We start from the raw sequence: 22,233 nt of genomic DNA, 5'->3' as shown, positions 1-22,233 counted from the left end.
ACAACATTTTCATGAGGTTTGAAATTTCCAGTCGGGAGCGGTAAAGAAAAATAGAGCATTTGCAGAGCGGGTTATGGTAGGAGCGACAGCGTATGCTCGCTGATAGGTCAAACAGCCCAAGCCAGCGCTGCTGAGTGTTTTAGTTGTATAACGCACTTGTGCATATGAGCCATGCAACAGGCGTTACAAGCATCACAAACAATACAGCATTTTTTTCTGCCCGGTTGAGGATTTTGCGTGAGATCAGGCTTTCGCTGCTCCTCTTCAAGAACTGAAAGTGCCATTTAATTTGTTCGCTTGTATTTTATTAAAATGGCAGAGCGCGCGCCCTAATTAACTTGGACATTGCACTCTGTGTGAGGCTGAATAAAGGTGGTCTATAATTAAATTAGCTAAATTTCACTGAATTCTCGGCAACGAATAACTTTCTGAAGAAATAGTGGCACCGAGATTCCTTTATTCCCTAGAAGGTCCCGACATCGGGCATAAATAGCACTACTGTTTCTAATTACTTTTTCTCTTGTAAGAAAATACAATATTGCTCAAACACTGAATAAAAAAATAATCGCTGAGCAATTCATTGTTCAGGTGAGAAAAATACTACTCAACACACACCAAAAAATAACTAGGGGTGAGTATTCTCTTTTTTTTCAGCCTACACTATGGCGCTGTTTCATATGCGTCGCTGCTAGAACACCCTATTGTACTCGTTCATAAAAACCCCTATAGACTTTTACACACCTATTTTACGGAGTGTATTCATACAGATACTTTTTCTGTTTATTCGTAGCCTATACACTCTTATACATGTCCAACATTCTCAGACATAAAATTTTGAAAATGAAAAATTGTAAGATACTGTGATGAAAATATTAAACGTAATGGTTCACTGTTCTGATACGAAGCAAAACCTTCGTTTTAGAGATTTTATAATGATCGCATCGAACAGCTAAGGCTGCCATAGAAAACCAATACGGAAAACTTTTGACGATATCAAAAAAAAAAATAATAGAAACAAAATGGAAGGGTGCAGTCGGGTGGTCTGCGGTATAGTACGTGTTATAGTGAAATCCTACGTTATACGAAAAAATGGCGTTCATAAATTTCCTCTGTCTAAAAACAGATTTCGTCCAGAATTATTGGGTATGACCATGTCACACGGAAACCTTCGATCCTAATTGAACTCGATCTGCAGCGAAGTTTTCGAACATAATCGAAGCGTCTGGTGCTACGCGAACGTTTTCAATGCTAATAGAGAAGTAGAACATGTCAGGCTATTTAGTAACCTACTTCTTACATGGTAAAGTTCCGTGAAAAGAATGCACAAACGAGACAAGGTACAGGACGACCGCGAACTGACAATAAATTTTATTCGTAGAACGCGGTATTATATCAGAGGAACACAAAAACAACCAAGCATTGAGAAGTAAGTTGCCCTCGTATGCATAGGGCGGTGCCAAATGTCCCGCCAACATTCGTAACATCATTATGTCCGGTAACACTGTGCAGCGAAAGGCAGTGGTTTCGTTGCAAAAATGCGGAACGCTTGCGTTTATGGCTCTTTCGTCGTCGGGGTTGCCTTCAAAACCCATCACATGTGAGTGGAATCGGCCCGGCGGTATGCGTTCTGAGAAAGCTGTCACGGTCCCGGATGCACGCAGCTTGCTTGTCGCCGAATACAGCAACAAATGTAGGTCGGCGTCTCCGACGCTGAAACGCCGAAAAGAGCTCAAAAACGATGTGTGAGGTCGTGACGGTTGCGGCTCATCAAAGTTCGGTAGTTCCGTCAGGCGGTAGAGAGCTGTATAGACGTCGGTTGCTCGCTAATGTAGCATAGCCGAGTCCGTAGCCTGCGCGTGGGAACGTTACGTCGGAGTACATCAAAGGATTTTTTAAAAACAGCTTGCGAACGAGAGTGACTGCCGCTGCTGACGCAATGTCACAGCACTGCCGACACTGCTGACCTTGTGCCGCAATACTAACATAGTTAAGGTTCAAGCAATATATTGCTGTCCCTCTTAACATTTTCTACGCAGGGTAGAGAGAAAATAGCGTGTAATTTGCTTGACAGTGGGTTTGGAAGTAAACATGCCATATTGGACAATTGGTTAATATCTTTTGAGGACACAGAGCAAAAGCGACGCGATTAAACTAAAATCGCGCACCAATTAGCACAGAAAGAACTACTGGCCCGATATATACCCGTCATTGCGCACCAAAGAGAATATTACAATATTTTCATGTCCCACGACGTCTTCCGCAAAAGTTCAAGCATGAAAGCACTACTTCACGATGTCTATATGGCTCACCGAGTTTGTGTGAAGCTTGACCTTGAAGGTGACTTTGCCAAATTTTGCATAGCAACCGCCCATGCAGAAATAAAATAGACATTGTCACAACTGGGTTTAGAACTCGCAGCGGCGTGAACTGATGAGCTTCGCTGATCACTTCACGAGGGCACTACGAGGTCTGTTAGAAAAGTATCCGACTTTTGGCCGAAGAAAAAAAGCTAGCATAACTGGTGCGTTAAAAACCTCATCACCTTCAAAGTATTCTCCTTGGGACTCGACACACTTCTCTCAGCGGTGCTGCCACTGTTGGAAGTATTCCGAAAAGGCCCCTTTCGGAATGGAGTTTAGCTCAGCTGTCGTTGCAGCCATAATGTCCTCTATTGTCTGAAATCGCGCTCCTTTCAATGGCCTCTTGATTTTGGGAAACAGCCAGAAGTCGCAGGAATCCATATCAGGAGAATAAGGAGCCTGCTGAACTACAGGAGCCTAGTTTTTCGCCAGAAAAGTCTGAATCAAGTGCGAGAAATGTGGAGGAGCATTGTCGTGATGGATGCACCAATTTCCTGTTGACCTCAACTCCGGTCTCTTGCGCCGCACAGCGTCACGTAGGCTTCGGAGGACATCCCTGTAGTACTCTTTGGTCAGTATTTGACCCTGAGGGGTGCGTACTCGTGGCGTACCACACAGAGGGAGTAAAAAGAAGCAGTCAGCATCACTTTGACATTGCTGCACACTTGGCGGGCCTTCTTTGGTCTTGGTGACGTGGAATGCTTCCACTGTGACGACTAGGATTAGGTTTCCGGGTCGTACCCGTACACCCAAGACTCGTCACCAGTGATTATAGTGTCGATGAAGTTGGGGTCACTGTTTGTGGAATCCAGCACGTCCAGTGAGACTTCAACACGAAGCTGCTTTTGCTCCACTCTGAGCAACTTCGGCACGAATGTCGCTGCACTCTCTCCATGGCTTAATCTTCGGTGATAACGGAATGTGTAAAAAAATTGCTGATGTCCACCTCTTCCGCAATTTCTGGGATATTCACACGGCGGTCCCGTATCACCACAGCGTTCGCTTCGGCAATGACCTCGTCATTTCTGCATGTTGATGACCGACCGTAGCGTGGCTCTCTCTCCACCGATGGGCGGTCCTCTTTAAACCGGTTTTACCACTCCTTAATCTGTGTGCTGCTCATGGCATCGTCATCGAAATCCGTCTGCATATTCCGAATGGTTTCCACTTGGCTGTCGCCCAGTTTCTGCCAAAATTTGAGGGAGTAGCACTGCTCCCGCCGCTCCGCCATTTTCCTTGCAATAAAAAACAGACGAGAGCACTGCGCGCTGCCTCACTCAAACGCTGCGTCCCAGCGACTGACGTTATCGGCAGGGGAGAAAAAATTCGTGCATGCGCCCGAAGGTTGAAGGTCGGCTGATGCAAGCGCGCTTCTTTCATATCCGTCAGGTGTACGGAAAAAAAAATAAAGTCGGATACTTTTCTAACAGACCTCGTATGCTATAGACGCAGCCGGTCATGCATCCTGTTGAACTGAAACACACCCTCGCGCTGTGCATTGCACATCGTCGGCGGCGCTAGCAAATCAGGTGAGCTTAACTACGATCAGAGCTTAATCTGAGTCTAATATTGTCGCCAGATATGCCGATGACCCAGCAAAGCAAAACCATGAGGCAACCAGCCTGAACACATGCTTTCGCACATCCACTCAGTTTAGCTGCGTTGAAACCCTACCACTCTTTCTTTCTCATTCAACAACTAGCTTTACTGATGACTTTTAATCATCAGTGGACCCAGGCTTTTACGTTTACTCATTATCCTTCGAGTTTTGTAGAGCATTCGATCAGGTTCTTCCTCCACCACAGTCCTCTGCAGAAACAGTTTAGTATATTACCCTGACCCTCCTCTCACCTAGAAAACAGTTCACTTTAGTTCATGCCTCGTCTTGAGTACCTCATGACAGTGTGCTCTGTGCCCTGCTTTTTTAATCTATAATAGCGAATGACCTAACTGTGTAACATCTGTAGTTCAATTAAGGTCGGCACTTACCGCACAATTAGTGCTGATACTCGTCGCCAATTCTTACACTCAGATTTGGTTGTTGCTTATCATGCCTAATCAAAATATTCGTTACTTAAACAAAATTTGTCTCCTCAACTTTTCGTTCATCTCGCATTCGTGCCGCCTGCATAATCGTAGTCGGCAGCTGCTTTTCATGGCAATTATGAGAAGGTTACAGGGGCAGAGCATCCGTTACTGTGTCATTCCTCCAAAGACTTGGGCTCTACGGTAGTGCGCCTGGACGATTTGCACATTGCTGTTTTGATGGTAGCTTCACTCAGTTGCTGGTGTACCTGGCGCTGCCTAAAGAAACTTCTTGCAACTGAATGTGCCTAGCAAATTTGTGGCAATAAAACAAAAATTCATTTACTTTCCAGATTTTATACCTGACAGTTGTGTCAGAAATGTGCCTATTAGTTGTAACATTGCGCCTTTTTTTAAAGCAAATCTAGTTACTACTAACGACGGCTATGATCCGTTGCGTTGGAAAAGAGGGCGTGCTTCGGTTCCACAACTTCCGCTTAATTGACAGAAAAAGTTATCGGGGAGTGTAGCGACAGTACTGTGCAATTTACGACTACTAATAAGTAAACTGGGGTGCATATTCACTTTCACCCATCATGTCATCACGATTTTAATACCATCAAAGAGTCTGTTAATTCTGTCTCAAAGCCAACTTTAGAGGCCCCCGCTGTGACTCAGTGGTTATGTCGGCTGCTGACCCGAAAGACGCGGCCTCGATCCAGGCCGTGGCGGTCGACTTTTGGTGGTGGCGAAATTTGGAGGCCCATGTACTGTGCGACGTGAGTGCACGTTAAAGAACCCCAGGTGTTCGAAATTTCCGGAGCCCTTCACTACGGCGTCCCTCATAGCCTGAGTCACTTTGGGACGTTAAACCAGCGTAAATCATAAACCAAAACCAAACTCAAATATGCAGCCATTCACATTAAAACTTATCTGTACCACACCAATCGGGCCAAATATCGAATACGCCGCAGCCATTTTTTCTATTACCGAGCGTACCTCGCCACCAACATCGTATCTTGACAGAGAGAGTTTGGCTTATGTTCAGACACTACTCACGCTTTAGCAATGTAACAGCTCTAAAGGAATGTGCCAAATTGGTAAACTTATCATATCGCCGTAAAGGTGCTCGTTTGACAGTTTCCCGTGAAGGTCATCTCCATCTAGTACATCGAGATGATTTCTTTAAGATACGCTGTCAACCATCCTCTACGTGACCGTCTCAAAGTTAGACACAACCTGCCATTGCTACCTTTATTATAAACAAGATATTCCTCGCACTATTATTTAAGGGAACAGTTTGAGACCCGATATTGCCACAGAAATTGACAAAAAAAATTTCAACCTCTCATTTGCTGTGCGAAAATACGTAATAAAGTTACTGCATGCTCTGTCATTTTTTTCTGCAGCGATCTCAACTGCTGTTGCTCGTATTAAACGGCTTTTTGTTTTCTGGGTTTCTAAGCAGTTTTTTTATTTTGTGTAATGAGTTCGGTGTGCCATTATTCAAAATGTGTCACCCCAAGCACGTAGTACCCTCAATGTGAAATGTTTCGAGGCTGAGGAATGATACGCAAAGTCTACTGGACTTGATGTTTTTCTTTTCGCTCACTGCTATTACTGCTGCCCCAGGCCCTCTTTTTCGCGCTTATTTCCACTTGCTGCGTCTAACAATGGCCGGTTTCTGTGAAAGAAAACTTCTACGATTTATACAGCCATCGTTTTTAATCTGTTGTTTGAGACATCCAATGCCTTCGAATCTAAATTCGGCCCAATTAAGTACTATCGTTGCAGCTGAGATTCATGTATTTGTATGGCTGGTACATTCGGAGCCAAAAGCCTATGAACCCCCTTCCTCCAACTTCCGAATCGTGCCGCGCTGCATGCAGGCGCCAGGTGATGATGCACTCTTGGGATCGACACAGGAGCAGTGGGCCGGTCTCCCCCGACTGTGCATGAAGCCCCTTGGTGACTCAGTGCCGTTCGCATTCGGCTATTGATTGTAGCGTCGCTGGAGGGAATTCCGGCAGCCGCGGTCGTATTTCTAAATTTCTGAAATGCAAGAATACCTGCGTGCTGCATGATAATAGTACGTGTGATGAATTCCAAGTGGTCTAAATCAATCCGGAGCCCTCCACTACGGCGTCCCTCAGAGTCTATGTCTTGCTTCGGGAAGTTAACCACAATGTACAATAACATTCACCTGACGCAGAGGAGAAAATGCCATGCCCACTCTGTTTTTTTTTTTTTTTGGAGTCGGAGCAGTTCAAGCAATTTCATTAAAATATTCTGCAAATAGGTTGGTTGGTTGGTTGTGACTGAGAGAAGAATGAAAAGGAAAGTGCACGGGCCTGCCAACTGGCTCAAGCCGAGCCATCACCGCTGCAGATAGAAGAGAGTTGAAAGATAAGAGGAAAGAGCAAAAGAGAGAGAGTAGAGACGCGCGCCGCAACATCCGCGTCCGCCGGAGCGGACGCTGGCTGAAAAAACAGATACACGGCCGTAGCCCGAAGGCTACCGACCTCGTGAATGGGTAGGCTGATAAACTCAAGGTTTCCATCGGTGTGCTGCAAAATATTTTTGGACAGCCATATGCATGTTATGAAAATTCGAGGCTTGTTTCCTAGCTGCCACCATCATCTAGTGCTGCAGAATACCTGGCAATGGCCCTTTAAGCAGCGAGTTTCAGTTTTCTTCGAGGGAAAATATTTTTGCGGCACAGTACTGCATTCAAACCTCAAGAAAGATGAGTTATTTTTCCAGTCTTGGATACCAGAGATTAATAACAGGTGGAGGTAAGCGTGAGTAACTTCCGTGCCGGCTAATTGGAAAGACCTCCACTGAAACCCTAACTGGTCCCCCTACCGCTATGAGCGTAACTAAAGAAGGAATTGGCGCTAGTTAAAGAGTGAGATCTAACCCCAAGCACTTTCTGAAAGTACTAAATATCTCTGTTGCCGTATCACTTTTGAATTTCTGACCCGCGCGGCCGTTGCGAACGCGCCTCATCCTTTGCGTGATTCGCGAACTCTGTCAGTCGCGCCTCATCTCGCGCGCTGTCGCCTGCTTTGCGAAGCCAGTTTGGCGTCGTGTTCCTTCATGTGTTAGGAGTGTCGGAGCAGCGACAACTACGGTGGTGTTTTTTTTCTGTTCGCGACAATTGAAATGGCGAAAAGTGCGGCCAGACCCTCATGGACACGACGGGAACCTCTACCTGCGCTCGCTTTCTCTGGCACCATCGCTCAGTTCGGTGCAGTGGATCATGAACTATGATTTATTCGCTGCTGCTGTTGAAGCAGTCATCGTGTTTGGGCCACAGAAGAGTCGGGACATCGTGGGAATCCATTATGTAAATCTGCGTTAGCTGGATTCTATTGGGGTCACGTATGGAGATTGAAGGCCATTGCGTGACAATGGTCTGTTTTGCAGTATTCACCTAAAGACTGAACATTTTTTGCAAAAATCTACAATTTTAAGGTACATCCTGCAGAGATTGAATTGCGTGCACTTCAGCAAAACGGCGAGTTGGTACATCTTGAGGAAAACAGCGCAGGAACAGGCACAAGAGAAAAGAAGACGACGGGACAGGCGACGTGCACTCACTGTGCACAAAGTAATCGTTCTGTACTGCGTGAGCAGTATGCACGCAATGATCCCGCATGTATTGCGTGAATGATGCATGAAATGTACTGAAAATATCAGGAGAGAAATTCGACACCTCTGGTGCGTCGACACACATTATCTGTATTGTATGGAATGTTGTAAGGTGGTCATATAGTGTATTTTCAGAAACGTGTGTTTTACACTGTAAGTACCGGAAAGGATATGTGTCTCAAACAAAACAAGAAAATTATGTTCTCTGTTCTCCGTACATTGGCCCAGCGCTGCGGTTACCATTGTTGACCAGCAGCGCAAACAATTATAAAATACAACAACAGCAAAGAAATCTTTCACGAAAACCCAAGTAAACCGCGGCGCGCAGCCGCCTGCAGAGCATGCGGACAGCGCTACGTCCGCCCACCTCCCCTAGCGGGCCCGATTTTGAGGCAGTCTCCGATTGAGGTAGATGCCATTCGAACACGCCTTGCTCCCACGTGTTTCGGTCGTCCATTGTCATGAAGTTTAATAGCCGTACGCCGTGATTCGTGCGCCAACCGCTATGAACGCAACTGAAGGATGAGTCCGTGCTAGCGTCTGTAATTCTTGGATGCTGGAAGGTATGCGTAGTTTCACTCCCCGGTTAATAATTTACATGGAAGTGCAGAATATCGTACAAAGTGTCATAATTCATGCACTAGCAGAATTGAAATGCTAAGAGTTGTCATGTAAACATCTAATGAACCGCCGATTCAAGTTTTGATTCGAAGATGCGCGTTAAAATGAAATTATGAACAAAAATTTGATTTTAATATTGCTGACAAATTATTTCTTCACAGAAATTGCGGACCACGTGCTACCCCACTCACTGTTTATCGAAATATAGTTTACTGCTTTCGCTATATAGGGGGCACGAAGAAATAAATTGCACGTTATGTTCTCAGTTCGTTGAAGCAGTGGATGTAATGCATATAACGACTGTAAAGCACCTGTGAAACATTTCTTCTAGTTGAATTCATTTCTCCTCTTATCATCGCCTGCCCCACTCGCTGACTGATTCCAGGGACAGAGAGGAATGGGCAAAAGGCCGAAACTATTAATTCTTTTATGTTTGGGTAATGCAATATTATTCGAAGCTGTTTATGGCTTTACGGGCAGTTTCTAGTGGGGCTTGAGAGAACCACGCTGCATATCCTGAGCCGTTCCTGAACACCGCCTGCCACGTATGCCGAGGTTGGCAGATGGAACCTTGAGACAGACAAACCTACTTTCGTGATGTGCCTGACGTTTATATGACGTCATGCCCGGGCAGGTGAGGTCACTTTCCTCTCGCCAATTTTTCCAATCTCATGACATCATTGGTGTCGTCACAGGTGTCGACATAGCTAACTAGAAGCTCCCTGTACCAGACTTCATGGTACAGAGGCGGTGGGTGCGTAAAGTTTCGTGCGTAAAGCACGAAAAGTTTGCTGTGTTCCTCTAGAACTAGGGCTTAACCGTGCACTCAAGTGGTCTGGAATGATTGCGGGTAATCGTTCCGGGTTGGGTTCAGCGACAAAATGCCGAAAACAATACGGTTTCATCTCCGCTCCTGTTGAATGGAAAAATACTGGTTCGCATCGTGCTTCGGCTTAATTCCAGTTCGACCCCATGGTTGGCTTAATTTATTTATTTATTCAAAATACCCCCAAAGGCCCTCATTTGAGGGTATTACATGGGGGGGGGGGGGGGAGTAAGTACAAAGCATTGTTATAAGCTAAAAATATTGCACTAAAATAAAATAGAAATCACAAAATATTAATCATAAGTAGGCATTCACAGAAAGGGTCGCAACAATGCACATAACAGCAAAATTTGAGCATAAATAACAGCACCGCTAGAAAAAGAAAAAGACGACACTGGAAAAGGTGCGCTGAAGTACAAAACAAAAAATATAAAATAAGAAGAAGAGAAGGCGGAAGAAAAGAACGCTCAAAAAATACCTTTTTAGTTGTTGAAACATGAGTGCATAAGATGTTGGAATTTATTTAGATCAGATTCTGTGGCAATTTCTGATGGCAAAGCGTTCCATTCGGTTATTGTGCATGGTAAAAAAGAATAGGCATAATGGAATGACTGGCAGTTAATGCGTTTAACTTTGTAAGGATGATCGCGACGTGGAAAGATAACTGGCGGTGGCTGAAAGAATTCATCATGAAGGGTAGGATGGTGATAAAGCTTGTGGAAGAGTGATAGACGGGAAATTTTTCGGCGCAGTGCTAAGTTATCTAACTCGGCTTTAGTCTTCAATGAGGTGACGCTGGTGTAACATGAATTATCAGAAAAGATGAATCGCGCAGCACGGTTTTGCAGGGCTTCGATGTTACTGATGATATAATTCTGATGAGGATCCCAAATGGCAGACGCGTATTCGAGTTTCGGACGGATTAATGTGGTGTACGCTAGTTTTTTTACATGTGTCGCGGCCTCTTTTAAATTATGTTTGAGAAGTCCGAAAGTACGGTTAGCGGAGGCAAGAGTGAGATTAATATGATGATTCCATGATAAGTCGGATTGAAGGTTAATGCCAAGATACTTGTAACTTGTGGTGAATTCTACACTATTGTTATCAAGAAAGTAGGCGGTACGAATACGTGGCTTGTTGGTGAAAGACATGAGCTTAGTTTTGGAAAGATTTAAAGGCATTAACCAATTAGAACACCATGTGCTTATCGCTTCAAGATCAGACTGCAGTGGCTGGCTGTCAGTGTTACAGTTTATACGTCGATAAAGCACACAATCGTCAGCAAATAGTCTGATTCTGGACGTCACGCAATTGGGTAAGTCATTAATATAGATGAGGAAAAGTAAAGGTCCCAGTACACTGCCTTGTGGAACTCCAGACGTAACATTAGCGTAACATGAGTTAGAGTTGTTAACTGATGTGAACTGAATTCTAGATGAGAGAAAATCTGCTATCCATGCAATATTATTAGGGTGAATGTTCAGTTGGGAAAGTTTAAGCAACAACCTTTGGTGTGGAACGCGATCAAATGCTTTAGAAAAATCTAAAAATATTGCGTCAACTTGAAAACCAGCGTCAATCAGTGCATGAATATCGTTAATAAAACCGGCAAGTTGGGTGTCGCATGAGTAGCCCTTGCGAAAACCGTGCTGATGATCGAAGATAATGTTATGATCTTCAAGGTAGTTGATGACCTGAGTATGTATAATATGCTCGAGTAATTTACAAACTGTGCTTGTTAAGGAGATGGGACGATAGTTAAGCGGAGAAGCACGATCACCTGATTTGAAAATGGGTATTATCTTAGCTATGCGCCAGTCGTTAGGAATGGTGCCAGTTGATAGCGACTGGGAAAATAATGCGGTTAACATGGAACAAATGCTATGTGATGTATTCCTTAAAATTTTATTATTGAAGCCCATATGATCAGCGCTAGAAGATGTTTTGAGATTGTTTAGTAGAGATAAAACACCAGGCTCACTGATGACTATCTCGTCCATAGTTAGTTCCACTAGTGCGCTTAATGTAGGCAAGGAAGTAATGTCTTCATCTGTGAACACAGTTACAAACGCATCGTTAAGAAGTTGAGCGCACTCTGAATCAGGGATGGGAACACCAACAGAATATGTAAGAGTGATGTCAGGTCGAATTACTGGGTTTACCACACGCCAAAAACGGCGAATATTATTTTTCAGCATGGAAGACAAGTCATGAGAAAAATGTTGCGCCGAGTAGGTTTTAATAGTGCCTTATAATCCTTTTCACATGCTCTGTATTTGTCATGTGAACTCACAAGACCATTCAGTTTTGCCTGCCTGTATAGTTTTTTCTTTTTGTTGTTCAGCCGCCGAAGACGGTTGGTAAATCAAGGAGAACTGCTATCACAGGTAATGGTTAACATGGGAATGAACTGGTCGATGAGATCATTGAGGGCAGTTTTAAAAAGGATCCAGTTCTGCTCTATAGAGCGAGAGCAGAAATCATGCAAAAATTTATCAGAAAACATTAATAATTCTGCATTAATTGCATCAAAATTTGCTTTGCCGTAACATCTTATTTTCTTTTTAGTAGTTATCTTTTTACTAGCGCGAAATTTAATGTACCCAGTGATAACATCGTGGTCAGAGATGCGTTCCTCATGAGTTATGCCTGAAAATATATCAGGTTTGTTTGTGAGAACTAAGTCAAGTACATTGGAAGAGGCTTTAGTTGATCGTGTTGGTTGGTTAATGAGTTGTGTTAATGAAAAATCAAGGCAAGTGCTGAGAAAAGAATGTGCTTCTGCATCTGTGTCCACTACGGAAAGTGTTGACCAATTAATTCTTGGAAAATTAAAATCTCCAAATATAATAACAGCGGAATTGGGAAAACGCGCATACATTTCACTGAGCACCCGATGATATTCATCTGAAAACGCACCAGACATGTCGGGAGGACGGTAGAAAACGCCGATGATGACGCGAAATGCACCATCATTCAAAGAAACCCAAACACATTCAAGGAAAGAATCGATAACGATAGGTGTGGCAATGAAATCTTCCTTTATCGCGATGAGAACACCGCCCCCCCTTCGCAATTGTCTATCGCAGCGAAAAAATTTGAAATTGCATGCACTGGTAAAGATGTTGACATCATGAATAGTGTCGTTCAGCCACGTCTCAGTTAGTACCACTAAAGAAGCTTGACATGAATCTATGAAAGATGATAGTGCAATACCGTTAGCTACAACACTTCTAATGTTGGTGTACAAAAACAGCCATTCGTTATCATTACCACAATGTAATTTGGCAGGTGAGGTGGTCGATGAACTCAGGTTAACGGAAACGGAGGGAGGACGTCATTCGCCATCCTCGCGCCCTGATACAAGAATGGCTCGACTTTCGTTGGTGTTCCACATGTAAAGATCATCGTTAACGAAGAGCTTATTGAAAACGAGTCGCACTTTATCCCCATCTTTCTTAATAGATTTTGAAAACTGGGGAAGCTTCCGTCGATTTTCGCGAACGGCTTCGGAGTAATCGCGCGAGATGCTTAAATTAGTGTTTTTTAACTTATAGCCGCGGCTCATGACAGTGTCAACTTCCCTTTCATTAAAAAATTTGGCTATGATAGGCCGCTTTTTCTCGGAAGAAAAGCGGCCCACGCGATGTGCTCTGGAAACAGATTCAACAGTAAGCCCAAGTTTTTCTTTACAAAAGTCATTTACGAGACGTTCAGACTCCTCCCAAGTTTCCGACTTCTCTGAATCATCTATACCGTAAAATAGAACATTGGATCGCCTAGAGCGATTTTCAAGGTCGTCAATTTTTTCCTGTACAATTGCGAGACCCTTGTCACTGTTCACCACGAGCTCAGCAGATGGTGCGGTTGCAAATTTCTGCTCTAGATCGTGAACTCGCTTTGTTAGTTTTTCTAAGTCAATTTTTAAGTCTGCGTGAATCTGAAGCACTTTGTTGACAGAGTCTTGAAGGACTGCATTGCTAGCTTCAAGGCGTAAGATGGAACCAGCCACAAGGTCCAGCTTTTCCTCTTGAGCCTTAGTCATGGGTCCCGGGTTTAGCTCGACATCGCCTCCCAAAACTAGCAGACACCATAAATAGGATACACCAGCGCGGAAACTTTTCAAAACATGAGGTGGCCACGACACCGCTAAAAGACAGACGTCATCGTCACGGTAAGAATAAGCGTCATAGTAACCAACCTGTAGATACATCAGTGGTAAGCGTGGGATCGCAGTGGCGGTGCCGTGGCCCAGAGGGGCGTCGAAAGGCGCGCACTTTTGTACCGCCCGATCAAACAAAAATTAAAGAATTTTTGTTTATTGTTGTTTTATACATCTTTCACTACAGACTCCCCATCAAAATTATTATTTACATATTTATGGGTGGTGACTGATTCTAATGCAGTTCTCAATACCTCGGTGTGAAAAGACAGTCTTAACTCATCACTAAGTTCAGTCTCAGGTACACACCGAAGACGGCTGAGATATTACTTCCTGAAGTTTCTTTACGGAGCGCATTGTTCGGCAGCGTAGATCAACCAACTAATGATCTCACCTGTTATATATATGACTTTGTAGTATTATGAAGATCTACATATCAAAGCTTGTTAGCAAAATAAATCCAGCACCGTGGTAGTGTTGTTTTCAATTTCAGTGTCTCATGCGAAGGTGCCTAATGGAATCTTTATTAAACTTCAGCCGGAGTTGCCCCGGAACAAGTCCGGTGCGCAGAAGCCCGCAGTAGTTTAGTCCTATGTGTGCCATTGCTAATTACTCAATGTAAAATTGTTAATGCAAACCACTGCACCAGTGTGCAGTGGTTTGCATTAATGGGCGCAGCCATGCGTTATTGACGATGCTATCAGACTAAGCGAGCGCGAACATTTCCGAATGAGAAGCTTTTTGAGGCGCACGACTAAGTTTGCGTAAACAATATTGCTAAATTAACGGGAGCTAATAATGTCACTATTTCTACAGCAAACGGCCCCACATAAGCTAGTAAACTAGTTTTCTTTTGCGAGCGCCGCGGCAGGGATCGAACCCGCGTCTTTTTGGTCAGCAGCCGAGCGGCATTACCACTGACCCACCGCGGCAGCTCACAGTAGCAGAGAGATAAATACTGAGGAACAATGTCAGCCTCAAACAATTGCTCTTATTTGTTCCTGAAAAGCACCCCTCTTGAAAACGCAACTTTTCCAAGAAGTTTTCGTTTTGTTTGCTGTGAACTGTCAAGAACCAACGACGTTTACAACACTATTTCCAACAAAAAAATTCTTGCATATTATTAATGCAGTTATAATTATGAATAAGCCTCCACGAAATTGTATTTCCCTTTCTTCGGTGATCCAAACGCAATTTATAAAAATCGCAAAACGAACATTTTCCATTTCTTGTGATATACGGCACTTTTTTAATAAACCTACAGCGTTTCTTGAAAAAGTAATGTTCATTCACGTGTGTCAGCACATTAGGACATGACAAATTAAAATTTATTTGAAAAAAAAAATGTTCATGAGGCCTCGATTTCCGTCCTCTCAAACACACCCTGTGATTAGTTTGCATCAGAAAACTTGCAAATAAACCTAGTTGGTCTCGTCAGAATTGTGACTTCACATCATTCTCGTCCCCACAATCGGCGAGCGCCGGGCACGGAAGAACGACAGCACCCCACCCGCCTCCCCCGCTTTGTCACGCAGTAGCGGTCTTAAAGGGACACTGAGGAGAAATTGAACTTGGCTTGTATTGATAAATTACCCGCTCCTTCTTACAAAAATGCCACTCATAGTGACAACAAAGCTCTTGAGACGTAGAAAAGAGCAAGAACCAAAATACAGGTATCGCCGCTACAGGCCAAACTCGCAAGTACAAGCGTGATGACGTCATAGGGCAACACAGTGTTGCTAGACCCTATGGTTCTAGCAACACTAAGGCACGAGAAGTCATGAATCACTGAGGCGCAGCCAATGCATAACGCAAATCTCCTGACGTCGCCACATGGCGCCACGTACCCGGCAACTGCGCAACTCGGCAATCAGCGCAACTAAATCAGGTCTGATGATTTTTAACTATACAACTGACCAGGTGCTTACAATACAAGGCCACGAAATACCCAAAGTGGCCGAATACAAATACCTCGGGATAAGGCTAAGCGAAGGGCAGATATATACACGGAAAAGCACGAACAGGCTCTTAGGGCAAAAGGACGGAGAGACACCGTGATAATGAAACATAGGGCATTATGGGGGTACAACAAATATGAAGTACTAAGAGATATTTGGAAAGGAATAATGGTGCCGGGACTTACTTTCGGCAATACGGTTCTGTGCTTAAGGGCAGAAGTTCAGTCGAGATTAGACGTAAATCAGAGAGCAGTTGGAAGATTAGCACTATGTGCCCACGGCAAAACCACAAACGAGGCAGTACAAGGGGATATGGGCTGGGCATCGTTCGAAGCACGGGAAGCTAAGAGTAAAATACTATATGAAGAACGCCTGAGGAAATTGGATGATAACAGGTGGGCAGCTAAGGTATATAAATATTTACACAGAAAGAGCGTTGACTCAGAGTGGCGGAAAAGAACTAGAAAACTAACCAGTAAGTATGCAGGTCATGAGGATGGAGAAAGAAAGAGCATTAAACGACAGGTTAAAAACACAGAAGTTAAAAATTGGATGAATTCAATGGAAACGAAACATAGGGTAGAACTATATCGATACTGGAAAAGGCAGATCAGGAAAGAATTTTTCTATGATAACTCAAGAGGCAGTGCCCTGCTTTTTGAAGCTAGGTCAGAGTGTCTGAGAACGCGCAGCTACAAAAAGAAATTTAACGAAGAAGACACATGTGCCGTGTGTGGTAGATCTGTGGATGCAATTGAGCACCTCATAATCAAATGTGATGGTATCCATCCGGATGTCGATGCAGGCGCAGTCACTCTTCCTGAGGCCCTAGGGTTTAAAGATAACAATGGTCATGTAAATAAATCTGCAGTGGAAGTTAGCAAAAAGCGATTTGAGGATTGATGGCTGAAAAAGGTGTGGCATAAGGTTAGAATTGTCGGAAAGATGATGGCGATGCTTAATGAGAATTGCCAACACAGTAAACAAAAAAATAATAAAGAAAGAAAAGCTGACCATGGTGACAATTGCCACCACCCCGTTTCAAAGGGGGCGCTCCTATCCATCCATCCATACGCGCACGCCTGCAGCGTCGGGACCAATCAGCGCCTGCTCACCAGCAGTAGGCGGGATCCCGGTACTCCGCTAACGGTAACAAGCATAGTAACAAGGTACACGGTATGCTAAATGTGTATATTTGCGATAACTTCGTTGACGACTTCGGGAACGGGATCCATCGTAACGCCGGCAAAACGCCGGTACAAACGTAAACGTAGCGACGGTAGAGATGGCCGCAATAGCCGATAGATGCCTTCAACGTGCGGCCGGCGGTAGCTTTCTTTTCGGCTGCTGCTAGGCCGCACTGCTGGTTGTCAGAAATCACGGAGTCTGCGTTACGTCATGTTCACGTCATGTTTCACATCACTTAATCCTGTATCGTCATAAGAGGGTCCCAAGTTTGAATCAGAGCGGCGGGAAAAACTTTTTCAACTTCGAATACAAACTTCTTAGAAATAAGTCAGCTCCGTCAGCTCCGCAAGCGCAGCTGACGCAGTGTAAAATTCGAAGTAAGATAAACTATGTAGCACTACGTGAAACACTAGAACAAGCCGACTTCACTACGGCATATGATGAAAACGTCAATACTGAGTGTAATAACTTTTCAGATATCCTTAAAAATGCCATTGAACAGAGCTCTCTGCCGAACACTAATAAATACAGCCAGCCAACGTGTCCTTGGATGAATACTGAAATATTAGCCGTGTTAAAAGATAAGGACAAATGGTATCACAAATGGAAGCAGTTGAGATCAAACGAATACTACCTAACCCAGTATAAGCGTTGCAGAAACTTGTCTGTATCTCTTATGAGAAAAAGAAAAAAGGAATATTATTCATCACTGCTGAAACAGGCGCATGGAAATATAAAAAAAAAATTGGGATATAGGGAACGACGCAATCGGCTTGCGATCCAGTACAGCAACACTCCCTGAGACAGTTGACGAAGGCACAGTAGAATCATTTAATACCTATTTTACCTCCATTGGGCCTACGGTCGCCGCGCAGGTTCATGCTGACGCTCCTACGGCGAAGATGCCGGAACGTGTTAACAACAGTTTTGCTTTGCCTGACATAGACATAGAAGAAATGATCACTGCAGTCGGCAGCCTTTCAGCCGGCAAGGCGGCAGGACCTGATGCAATACCCGTTAGACTGATAAAAAACAACATTGATATACTATCGATACATTTACTACACATTTTTAACCATTCATTGGCAAATGGAATATATCCTGACGAGCTGAAGGTTGCAAGGGTTGTACCTATTTATAAAGGCGGTGAGCGATCTGATCCGCGAAACTACAGACCAATATCGGTATTAAATGCAATTAATACAGTTTTTGAAAAGGTTCTTTGTAAACGTATACAAAATTTTCTAAATAAATATAACATTATATGTCATAATCAGCATGGCTTCAGGCCCCAAAGGTCAACGTCATCCGCAGTTCTTGTTCTTTCACAACTTATAAATTCTGCACTGCATAATAATAAGCTGGCCATAGTAGTATATTTAGACATATCAAAAGCTTTCGATACGGTTGATCACACAATACTACAACAGAAATTGGAAACCTACGGTGTAAGAGGGAAAATTTGTGATCTAATTAGAAGCTATTTTACAGGACGGAAACAATATGTTGTCGTGAACAATTTAGCCTCACTACCACAAAGCATTAATCTAGGTGTGCCTCAGGGCTCCGTGCTTGGGCCGCTATTCTTTTCCCTGTATATTAATGACCTTCCATCAATGCTGAAATATTCGAAAGCTGTAATATATGCCGATGACACTGCATTACTTTTTACAGGGGAAAATTTAGAGGCACTTAAATGTATAATTAATGAAGAGCTTAGTGAAGTTTCGCAGTGGTTTAGAAGTAATCGGCTAACCCTTAACACTGAGAAAATAAAGTACACCGTGTTTCACTTGCGCAGGAAGAACATGAACTACGAACATATATCTCTAACTATCGATAACACGACTCTGCTGAGGGTGCCTCAATACAAGTATCTTGGTGTCCTGTTCGCGTCTGATATGCATTGGAAAGAACAAATTAATAATACTTGCTCCAAATTAGCCTATGGTTGTCATGTTTTACTAAAGGCCAGGGACTGCTTTGATCTTCCAATTCTACGCATTCTGTATTTCGCCTTTGTGCACAGTCAATTATCTTATTGCCTGGAAGCATGGGGTGGTACATATAAAACATACCTAGATCCTGTTTCTCGCCTTCAAAAACGAGCTATTCGTATGATAACTTATTCAAATAATACATACCCCAGCAGGCCACTCTTTCAGCAGCTTCGTATCTTACCCCTATCAATGGCATATAAACTGAAGATAGCTGAAATAGTAAACAATGTAATAAAATCTAACAACCCCCTGCCCCTTAGTTTATTTAGATTACCAATGAAACAAACAAGAGCTGCAACCAACAATCTATTTAATTTACCACCTTGTTACAATATGTACGGCCGGAGACTCCTAGAATACAGCGGAGCCCATGTGTGGAATGAAATCCCGAATGAAGTTAAAGAAAAAAATAACTTTTCGGCATCTTTAAAACACTATTTAATTTCCATGGAAATGTAGGAATGAATTCAATTGTGCGTGTTAATCTTGAAGTTTTTTTATTTTACACGGTCTGCAGTAATATTGTACTTGTTTTGTATTGGACCCCTCACTAGCCCTAAAGGCTATGGGTCCAAACAACAGTTTGTGTACTGTTTCTGAGAATAAATAAAGAAAAAAAAAGAAAATAAAAGTGCATCTTTCGCTGCCTACCAAGTGGCAACAAAGCCATGAAATGCCGAACTATCGAATTTTGCTATTAAAAAAATGTTAATAGAGCACTCACCACTGTCCCTTTAACGAGCAGCCTGTCGCGCTTTAAATCCTGATCTTTGCCGCGCGTCGCACGAAACGTACACCAGCTCCCCTGAATAAATGGAGGGTGAGGGATGGTGTTTGTTTTTGTTTGTTTTTTGCACGGCACAAAACTACTGCTCTAGTAGCGGATGCATTCTTCCCGCTTGCTTCTAGTTGATAATTAGAATGTTCCACCAACTTGGCCGAGCTTCTGCCTAAAAAAATTAGTGACAACCATGAAAATCAGCATTAGCATAACGATGCTGAATTTTAACGCGATCGTATTAAAGGCCCAGTCACCCATTAAACCTGATGTCGGCGTTGTCGGTGTTGAGCAAAAAAATTACGAACAGGGCCCTGGCAGCTGGTGCTCAGACGGCAACAGGGGAGCTAGCTTTGTAACTACGTCGGTCACGTGACCTAGATGGCCCAGCTACTTCACCACAACCTGCTCACCGTCTTGTGAGCAAACAGGCCACCATGGCAGGTGGCACTTTACGATTGGTCGCTTGAGAATATTGTCACGTTGTAGTGACGGCAGTCCAGCGGTCAGGAAGGTACCAAGAAGTCTTGTAAACGAAGATCTTTATTTGGGCTGACTTGCGCCCGCAAAAGAACTGAATCACTCGGCGGCGGCGTAAGCAACAAACATGCTCGTCGGTCGTAGAAGTACGAATGCCCGCTGCTCGCGGCATCGTTCAATTTAAAGCCGGCAAGTAAACTTCGAGATAACAGGTCGAGATCATCTAGAGTAATCAGGAAACACTTAGATGCCACTCTTCGTGGCTGTGATCAATCGAGATTATACCGGTCGCTTCTCGCGTCACAAACAAAAATGATAACACCCCTTTCGTGCGACCTTGCGCGAACGAATGGACATTACAATGATACGTGGCAATATATCAACCTGGGCAGCACAAGGCCCACCGCTCGGAGCACCTGCCATCGCAGGGCACTACCGCATCGCTTAACCGCTCCACCACTGTACCAGGGTTGGCATGTGGACTCCCAGGGCACTATCAATGTAAAGTAGGGAATCACATTCTCCATATATGAGGAATTACCCATGAAGGTATTACGTCATTTCCTTATGACCGAGCTTAAGTGTCTGATCCTATTTTTATCTTTCTTTCTTCCTTCTTGTTTAACACCTGGAAATGGGAAACGTCAGTGACCTCTTCCGTAGGGATTCTATTCAAATATAGCTTATAATGAAAATGCCACGTAGGATTGTCAGTACATAAGCACATCCTCAACAGCAAATCAATTACTGATTGCGCTTTCGAGTACTCACCATGTCACCAAAGTGATTCATAGCGAGGCGGTAGGATACGTGGCCTCGGCGAAATTTTTTGTTGTGCTCTGCAATGTACCGCTTGTTTTCGACGAATATTTTAAACCTCAAGTCGTCTTCTGAAGCTGTTAAGTACTTTTTTCCTAGTAAAACAAGAAATGGCGTATTACTAAGGATTCTTTCGATGGAAGGCGTATTGAAAACTTATTGTTGCATCTACAGCTAACAAGGCCAACTGGCTACTATTTGCATGGTTTTTGGGTTTCTCGTGGTTTTCGTAATATTATAAAGCTGCTTTGTCTAGCTTGTTGACGTGCTGTCTTTCCCGCCGTTCGATACTCGCTGGGAAATTTCACCTTTTCAAGATGGTTAAAAGAGGTAAGCAGCCTTTTTATTTCCTTCTACGGATCTCAGTTCTAGACAAACTGTTCGCTGCCGATTCAAAGCGTTCCAGCAATAGCAAGTGGCTGTTCTCATACCATTGCTGCGAAATACCGCTTCGTCTTATTTAACGGAGCCGCGCAAGACAGGCCAAGCGAAAAGGAAGGACCGGAACACAGCACTGCTTTGTGCACCCCCCCCCCCTCCTTCCCCCTGTTTCGTGTGCTGTCTTGTGCTCTGGCCTTGATTGCTTCTAGATGAAAGCCAACAAGCTCAAACGCATAATTTATATAGGAAGAGAGTTTGCCAAAAGAAATTGCCATCACGTCGAAGTATAAAACATTAGGCACTCACCGTGTTTGGCCTTAAAGGCCTCCCACTCAGTACGCATACCCTTTTTATGGCATGCAGCAAAAGCAACGGAAAAGGCAGCGCACGCCAAGATGCAGCGCAGCATGATGGCAGAGTGAAGCGCCGCATACAGAGTACTCACGGACAAGTTGTGTTTTTTGACCCACAGCTTGGCTCGAAATTTATACGGTACTGATTCTAAAATTGCTGTCGGCCTCTTACTACGCAGGGCTTGCGCTTCGGCTGGCTTCAGTTTATGCAGAGAAAGATTTAAGTTCGGGATGATTATGGCTCTGGTTTGTCCGCTCTCTTTATTTTGCAGTTCTGGACTGAAGAGCTTTTGCATCGCTATGTTACCCGCATAAAGGCGCTTTCACGCAGCCACGTCAGTCTAGATGAAAAAAATATTTCTTTACCATTCCTCACATTTGATACTGCAGCATTTCGTTTACCATTCCTTCCTTTTGATACTGCAAAGTTTCGATGCTCGGTAGTGTAAACGAAAGCAAGCCCAGGGCTCTCTGGACCGATAAGAAAGGCTGACCATCCGTATCTCATTATGATTTATGCCGTACACACGAAATAAATTTCCTCTAGCGAAACGAAGTGTCTGAAAATAATAGGTGTTGCGGTCGTAACTAATCGAAGCAGAAATGAGGATGTGAACTCGCTTCGGTT

At 43.8% G+C, this 22,233-nt stretch overlaps 1 protein-coding gene across 1 annotated transcript in view; it reads right to left on the bottom strand.

The window, feature by feature from the left end:
* LOC149337207 (cathepsin L-like) overlaps positions 1–21,595 on the bottom strand; it is a 42,536-nt gene extending 20,941 nt beyond the window's left edge. Inside the window, exons 1-2 of the mRNA XM_089554348.1 lie at positions 21,559–21,595; positions 20,824–20,966 (exon numbers count right to left, since the gene is read on the bottom strand). Coding sequence (XP_089410474.1) covers positions 20,824–20,966; positions 21,559–21,595 — 180 coding nt within the window. The remainder of the gene's footprint in view (positions 1–20,823; positions 20,967–21,558) is intronic.
* Positions 21,596–22,233: the final 638 nt, after the last annotated feature.

Source organism: Amblyomma mixtum, chromosome 7 (assembly GCF_055824585.1).
Source record: "Amblyomma mixtum isolate Tamu chromosome 7, ASM5582458v1, whole genome shotgun sequence".
NCBI classification, from domain to species: domain Eukaryota; kingdom Metazoa; phylum Arthropoda; class Arachnida; order Ixodida; family Ixodidae; genus Amblyomma; species Amblyomma mixtum.
This window is presented reverse-complemented; position numbering and strand designations above follow the sequence as displayed.